Source organism: Fukomys damarensis, unplaced genomic scaffold (assembly GCF_012274545.1).
Source record: "Fukomys damarensis isolate Sample0158 unplaced genomic scaffold, DMR_v1.0_HiC HiC_scaffold_36, whole genome shotgun sequence".
NCBI classification, from domain to species: domain Eukaryota; kingdom Metazoa; phylum Chordata; class Mammalia; order Rodentia; family Bathyergidae; genus Fukomys; species Fukomys damarensis.
This window is the reverse complement of record NW_022900948.1, coordinates 15325119-15333166: the sequence shown is the minus strand read 5'-3', so window position 1 is coordinate 15333166 and position 8048 is coordinate 15325119. Positions and strand designations below refer to the sequence as shown.

Sequence of the window (8048 nt, the reverse complement as noted above, 5' to 3'; positions counted from 1 at the left end):
ACTTTAAAAGCAAGTATACTGATAAATGAAGATGACATTTCTTATTTAAAAAAAAAACGGGTATGCTAACATCTGACTTTTGGATTTTATTCATTGCTAGCATCAAGGGTTTCTGTTATCCCAACCAAAACTCCGGCCAAATGTCCACAAAATTCATACTAAAACCAAAAAAGAGAAAAGAGAGAAGGAAGGCAGGGACCACAGGAAGGAAAAAAGGAGAGAAAAAGGAAACGTAACAAGAGCTACCATGCAAAGTAATCAGAAGAACTGGAGTTCAGTGCACGGGTTAGCAGGAGCAGAGGAATGCTAAAAAAAGATGGTGCTGCATAGAGTCTAGCTTCAGGATGACTGTATGATGCTGGGTGACCAAGTACTCAGGTCACAGGGATGTTCATGGACCCATACGAACCAGGATCTTGACTCAATCTTAAAAGATCTTCTAAGAAAATACTTCACCTAAATTGAAGTAATTTATCAAGTCCAATGCCACAGGAAGTCCTTATTTGATGTAAGTTGTGCCTAAAACTTAGGCTGATACAAAGAGACCCGTCCACTAAGGCACCCTGAGGCAATCTGACAGTGTGTTGGAGAGAATTTTGTCGTCAGTACCACATCATTATGAGAATATAAAGATCGGATCACCCGCAGGGGACTGGCTTCTTTGGGTAAACAGTCAACAAGTTCACTGCACTGTTTGTCAAATCCCAACAAGCGAATTCCATAGCCATGTGGGGAAGAAATCATTCGCCCATCAGGGCTGAAGCAAAGTTCTTTTATGTAACCCCTGCCCACGTTGGCTTCTTCAATGTAATGAGTCAGTCGTAGGGAACAGCGAGGTGAGACCAGTCGCACTGGAGCTCCTTCTTGAAATTCATAGACACAAGTCCACTAGGGAAGAGAAAGGAGACAAACCAAGGTTACAGAGCCCCAAATAGTACTACAGGTTTCTCTTATTTTTGAAAGGCTCAACAGATTGCCAAAGCCATGAAATTGTTGCAAGAAATCAATCAGATGAATACTATCCCCATCCTGACTAACAAAACTTATAAATGTGTTGGGCATGGTGATGCACACCTGTAATCCTACCCCTTAGGAGGCTGAGACAGGAGAATCACCATGAGTTCAAAGCCAGCCTAGGATACATAGTGAGTTCAAGGCCAGTCTGAATCCTGCATCAACAAATGAAAATAAAGAAAAACAAAACTTGTAAGCTACTTTCTTGCCTTTATAAGCTGAAGTTATTCTGTGCTATGATGCTTTAAGCCTTTTGATTCCGGAGACTGCCTGTGTCTTCTGTAGTAATACATTTTATTTTTTGATGGCAACAACAATTTTGATATTTTAAAAATTCCTTGGTACACTCAAGCCCTGCAATACCTCTTCCCATATACATTTCATTCTCCACCACCCCCATACACGTCATAGGCTCTTCTTTATTCCTTTCAATCTCCTGAGCCAGTAAGATCTTAGGAAAATTTTTCCTTTCTAGAGTGATGACAATTCTAAGGTCATACAACCTTTATCCCTTATCATCTGCTTCCTTTAGTTTTTAAAGTTTTTCCCAGTTTCCTTTAGTTTTTAAAAAGAGAAAATTATAACTGACTTACCAAAATCTCTCAGCTAGCTTAGCTGAAATATCTCAGCACTATGCTTACTATAAAAAGGTTTGTTTTATTCTTTTTATAAAGAATGAGATAAAGAAAGCAAGAATTAAGAAGCTAGGAGCAATATGAGCTGATGATGGCCATTAGAGTAATTCCCAGTTCACTATGTCCAGGCTGGAGAGGAGGAAGACAACTTTGCAAGGAATAAATACACTCAATAGAGAGTTGAGAAGCAGGGTCCGTGATAATGTGCCCTTGAGGGTAGAGACTATATGTAGTGATCGGCCTAAAGTCTGCACATGTGGCAATGGCAGTTTGTCCAATGAACCCTGCTGAAGGTGGAGCGCTGCTGTCTGTACCTCCTGATCATCAGTGTTACTTGAGCACCGAAGAAGTGTGGCCCAGCCTTTAGGGTGCAGTTGTAAGGATGTAATGCAGTTTCCACGATCTCTCTCACCAGGAACTTCAGGGGTTAAGACTTCAAGACTATTTCGAGGTGAAACTCCTGAAATACAAGAAAATGAAGATTTTGGATTTGTATTATTCAAAGACTAAGGTAATCGATCAAAACTAAGATTTCTGGCATCTACATCCCATGCTTTACCCCTTAATCTGTCCTTTATGCTACCACCTGTAAAAGGAGACTGCCCACCCCCAATATATGGTATGTGTTTTTGGAGTGGGGGTATGGAGAACGACTATCACTATAACAAAGAAACTTGCTGCACCTTGTGGCACATTCCTGTAATCCCAGAACTCAGGAGATTGACACAGGAGGACTTCTGTGAGTTCAAGGCCAGTTTGGACTACAAGTGAGTCCCATTGGATCTACATCTTAGAAAGTTTTTTATTTATTTTTTTTGAGACAGGGTCTCACTATGTAGTTCAGGCTGGCCTTCAACTTGTAAAAATCCTCCTGCCTCAGCCTCTCTAGTGCTAGGATTACAGGCATGTACCACCATGCCAGACAGAAAGTTCTTTATGTCTGTGGCCATACCACCTTGAATGTGCCTGATCTCAGAAGGTAAGCAGGGCCTGGTTAGTACTTGGATGATGGGAGAAAATTCTTTAAGAAGCACAATTATGTTGGACATGGTGGCACAAGCCTGTGATCCCAGCATTCAAGAGGCTGAAGGAGGGGAATTACCACAAGTTTGAGGCCAGCTTGGGCTACACAGTGAGTTCAAAGCCAGCCTGAATTATAGAGCAAGACCCTTTCTCAATAAAGAAAAACAAAAAGAATCACAGCTACTTGATATAGGAGTCTAGATACATAACAATTCTCATCTCTAAGGTCTTAGTGCTCTGTAGAGCAAAGACGAAAATATAGGAAGCAAGAATTACTTTACATAAAAGAATGAGGACTTAAAAAAATCCCAAAGGACAATACAGATGCTTCTATACATATGGTGGCATCAGAAAACCATCAAGTTGAAATTGCACTTAATACACCTAACATACCAAATATCACAGGGTAGTCACACAATATATTATAGAACATAGATTGTTTATTCACATGAATGCATGGCTTACTGGGAGCTACAGCTCAGCATCATGAAAGAATATCACCGTGCATATTGCCAGTTTAAGAAAAGATCAAGATTCAAAGCACAGTTTTTACTGAATGCATATCATTTTTGTACCACTGTAAAGCTGAAAAATCCTAAAACAAACCACTGTAAATTGGGAACCATCTGTACTATAAACAACAAATAAAGCTATAATTCTGGAGGTGAGAGAAGACACTTCACATAAAGGCAGGTCAAAAAAAGGATGGAAGACACTGTCAATCACATACCCTCCTGGTGATTGCACAGTGTCCCAGAATTTCCTTCTACCCAGCCCCTGAATGAAAATGACATCAGCAGTAAGTCACTGTTACTTAGAATGACATATTTCTTAGGTATGCAAAGAACATTTCCTGTGAGGAAGCAGCTTAGGAATTTAATATTTTCAAGCAGATGCATGATCTTATTTTAAAGATCCACTTTAGATTACTACATCATTGACAGAAAACCATGAAGCTGTAAATTACATTACTACAACCATACTATGCCTAAATAATGTTTACACATGACTGAATTTTAACAATTTTAGAGAAAAACAAACTCCTATTTTAAGAATTTTGTGAAGTTCTAACAAAAACAGAAAAGAAACATACTCTAAATAGGTAGGCAGCTGTTTGTTATTTGTATTCTTTGAAGGTTCTGTGGAAGCTGACAAAAGGAAGAACTATACAGGAAACCAGGTAGAAAAGCAGTGGGGAAAACTGGAGGGTGAATTTCACTTGAACATGAGCTACTTTGATTTTACTTGTGCTACATCACAGAGAATCCACAGCAGAATTCACCCTCCAAATAAAAGCTCTAATGCTGCTCTAAATATTGAAGTAGAAATGTGCCCCTTTCTAAAAGGTAGCCCCAAATAACCCAATAAAAGACACACTTGGGGGCCAGGGATTTAGACCAAACTAAGTTTGGCTCAGGTAATAAAACCAAAGCTAAAATTTCATCAAGGATTTAAATACAAGATGGGGAGCTTTTTGAAAATGATGACTGAGGGATAAGAAGTACCCTCATCTCTATTAGATTTTATTTTTACCGATTAAAACCAAATCAAAAGAAAGCTGTTTGGTAGAACCTGTTATTTCAAGATTATAAAATCCCACTTTTCACTTACCTTCTCTTTGAGAGGCTCTTGACACGTGTTTCTCTGAAGATGAATTAGAATCACTGTGATGACAGGGTGAACCAGAAACTCTAGGACCTGACGAACTTGATGAACTGGTCAAATCTTGAAGATACAGAGTTTGACAATAAATGTAACATAACACTGGTAGTGTTTAACTTTTTAATTATCTACTTGAACTATACTTTAAAAATCCTCCTGAAATAGGGCCACAAAGAGCTCACATAAAACTAGGCTATAACTAAGATGGAGAAATCAGGACAGTCCTCTAAAATGTATTGTTAAGATATAGGCCCTTTCTAAATCTTTTATACCAAAGACTTGCTTATGTGAAGTAAAAATAAAAAACCAAATAAACACAGGAACATCTTTGGCTTCCTATAATTTTCGTACTAAAGCAGAGTAATAAAATTTAATGAAAATAAAAGCTGAGCCATTTATCTTGCTTAATGGAGAATAACATCCAAAAAAGGTTCACTACTGTTTTTAAAGTATAACAAAACTTCTGCTGTAATTCCTGAAATTATGTGATTACTAGCTCTGAAATATAATACAAAACTTTACATTAAAATTTGTGGAAAAAATAGGATTAACACTGGATAGTCAAGTTTGATGTATTACTTCAAATACAATCTCAGTTTTAATTATACATTATCAGTAGTAGCCCCATACTTCTGTAGGGAATTCTTTTTTATTTTTTGTAGTACTGGACATTAAACCTGGGGCCTTCATACTGAGCACCGCCATGCTTGGCTGGGAATTCTAAATTCCTGTGATATTAGTTAATATCAGATTATCCCAAGAAGACTGAAAAGCTTCTTGGTTTCAAGGTCAATTGCACCTTCTAAATCACTATTTTTCACTAAGCTAAAGTTGGTTATCAATGCTTAACTTAAAAAGGCAAATCTGTATCTAAAAGCATAATGTCTGCATATTCATAAAATTGTTTGGTTGCAAGTAAGTTGGTAAAACTTAAATGTCTCCTTTTAAAATTTAATTAGGCAGCTGGGTGTGGCGGCTCACGCCTGTAATCCCAGCACTAGGGAGGCTGAGGCAGGAGGATTGCTGTGAGTTCGAGACCAGCCTGAGCCACATAGTGAGTTCCAGGTCAGTCTCAACTACATAGTGAGACCCTGTCTCAAAAAAACCAAAAAAAAATTTAATTAGGCAAATGTAGTAGTTATAGCTGCACTTTCTCAAGAATCTTCAGGAGTGGTCTATGCATCATGGAGAAAGAGTCCAATCATTTTAAGTTACCCTTTTTTATTTTTTTGGTACCCAGGATTGAACTCAGGACCTTGCGCTTGCATGGCAGGTGCCTCCACTGAGCTAAATCCCTGGATTCTGAAGTCACCTTTTAATAGCACATCATGAACAGTCTGTCTTCTTGTTAATAAAAGCAGTATTATAGTAACAGATATGTTCATAGAACAATGCTGTCTTTCTCAAAGGTAGATGAAATATGGTCTTTTTAATCACATGTTGATAAAATACAGTACTTAAAATTTTCTAAGCCTCAGCATCACTTAAATGTAATGCTATTAGCAATGGGAGAAGGTACAGGGCTTTGGCAAGAGGGTGTAAGGATGGCACCAGCTACCTGTTTCTGGTCATCGGAAAGTCTAGGTATATAGTATAGACTTAACACTAAAACTTAAAAAAAATTTTTTTTTAACACTAAAACTTTATAATGACCATAACTTAAAAGTTTTGCTGGGTTCCTACAGGATTTCAGAAAACTGATACTACCTTGAACTATCACTAATTTTTGAGAAAGCAATGATTTAGAAGTATTCATGAAAGACACTCTGGCTAGCACAAAACTAAAAGAATTTTCAGAGTAGCTCTTCTTCCTAGGCCATTTGTAATATGGAGGCACAAATAAATGCTATGCCACAAATACATATAGATCTTTACACTTCCTTGGAAAAAAGCTTTTAGTAAGTTATCTAACGAATGCCTCTTAGTCATGTACAGTATGCACATGATCTGCAATCCCAGCTACTCAGGAGAGGGATCACAAATTCAAGGCCAGCCCTCTTAAAATATAAAGGGTTGGAGACAAAGAGTGCCCTGGGTTTGGTCCTCAGTACTGCAAAAAGAAAAGAAAGAAAAAGGAATGCCTTTAATTTCAATCCTTTTTCCTGATACTATTTTTGGAAAAGCAACATATACCATTCCTAACGTCTCAGATTCTTTAGAAAACTCTTTTAATCAAAAAAGAAAAGCTTACCTGAACTTGATGTAGTTCTTCTTGCTCTCAAAATGGGATAGCTGCCTACTTCTAAAGATTTGGTTAAGTCAAGATCATGTAAAATCAAGAGATAACCAGAAGACGTTGAGATCAACATTTTGGAACAATCTGGTGTTAATCTCATTCGCATGAGAAAACGTGTGTGAAAGAATTTCTTATGGGGACACCCATCTTCTGTACACCTACAAAATAAATCAAATCCACAAAACCTAGTAATCATAAATACAGTGATTCAGTAACAATTTTTCCCTTGTCAGCAGAATTTACAGCAATGTATAGATTTACACACTTCACATTTTTTTTGCTCACAATTCCTTCTTTCACCTTTGACTTTTCTTTTTAGACAAGCCTCTTTCTTTCTGAAGTATACCCCTCAGAATTTTTTAAAGTAAAGCTTTGCAGAGGTATACTTTATCACCTTTTATTTTTCTAAATCTTATATTTCACTCTTTTTGAATAAAAGTTTAAGCATACAACTTAAAGTTGATCATTATTACTTTCTAAATATTTAGGATAATGTTTCACTGAGTTCTGGCTTCCATTATTATTATTTTTTTTTTTTTCTCCCCAGTACCAGGGATTGAACTCAGGACCTTATGCTTGCCAGGCAGGTGTGGTGCCACTGAGCTATATCCCCAGTGATTCCGTTATTAATATTTATAGATTTTTTTTTTTGTAGCAGGGATCCAACTCAGGACCTTGCACTTCTGAGGCAGGCGGTGGAACCACTGAGCTAAATTCCCAGCCCTGGAAAATTTATCTTTACTACCTCTTCTGGCTGACATTCTTTCTTTAGAGTTTTACAGCTTTACTTTGGTATCTGTAAATTTGGATTTCTTTTTATCTTTTTGATGTTCATTTGACTTTCTAAATCTTAAGATTAATATTATTTACATATTTTGGAATATTCTGTAATTATTTCAATATCGCCTCTCACCCCTTTTCTCTATTCTTTTGAAATTCCAAACAGATGTTTAAACACTCAAATTTGACTCTCCTTATCTCATAATTGCTCTTTCATGTATTCTGTCTCCTTATTTTTGTACGTTGTATTCTGGATGACGTTTTTTTTCTTGCTACATGTATTCTCTTTAAATGAAAGGTTAATCAATGAATTTTAACACCATAAAATTGACTAATTTTAAATGTGTTTTAAAATATCTATATTTGTATCCATTTGCAACAATAAAACTAATACATCAAGATACTGAGCAAAAATCTTACATATGAATGCAACATAGTCTCTCTCTCTCTCTCTTTTTTTTTTTTTTGGTATCAGGGATTGAACTCTGGTCCTTGCACTTGCAAAGCAGGTGGAGAAGCAGGCGGCAGAACCACTGAGCGAAATCCCTAGCTCTGCAACATAGTCTCTTAAACGTGTAATATCCTTTTTTTCCCTAATAAAAATGTTGGGATTTAGCTCAGTGGTTCTGCTGCCTGTCTCATAAGCACAAGGACTTGAGTTTATCCCTCGTACCAAAAAAAAAAAAAAAAAAAAAAAG

At 36.9% G+C, this 8048-nt stretch overlaps 1 protein-coding gene across 1 annotated transcript in view; it reads right to left on the bottom strand.

The window, feature by feature from the left end:
• Positions 1-16: 16 nt before the first annotated feature.
• Positions 17-8048, bottom strand: part of Dcaf10 (DDB1 and CUL4 associated factor 10) — a gene marked incomplete at its 5' end in the record, with an annotated part of 37901 nt that continues 29869 nt past the window's right edge. The window contains 4 exons of the mRNA XM_033759187.1: positions 17-888; positions 1964-2109; positions 4284-4397; positions 6526-6728. Of these exons, the coding sequence (XP_033615078.1) occupies positions 520-888; positions 1964-2109; positions 4284-4397; positions 6526-6728 (832 nt within the window). The remainder of the gene's footprint in view (positions 889-1963; positions 2110-4283; positions 4398-6525; positions 6729-8048) is intronic.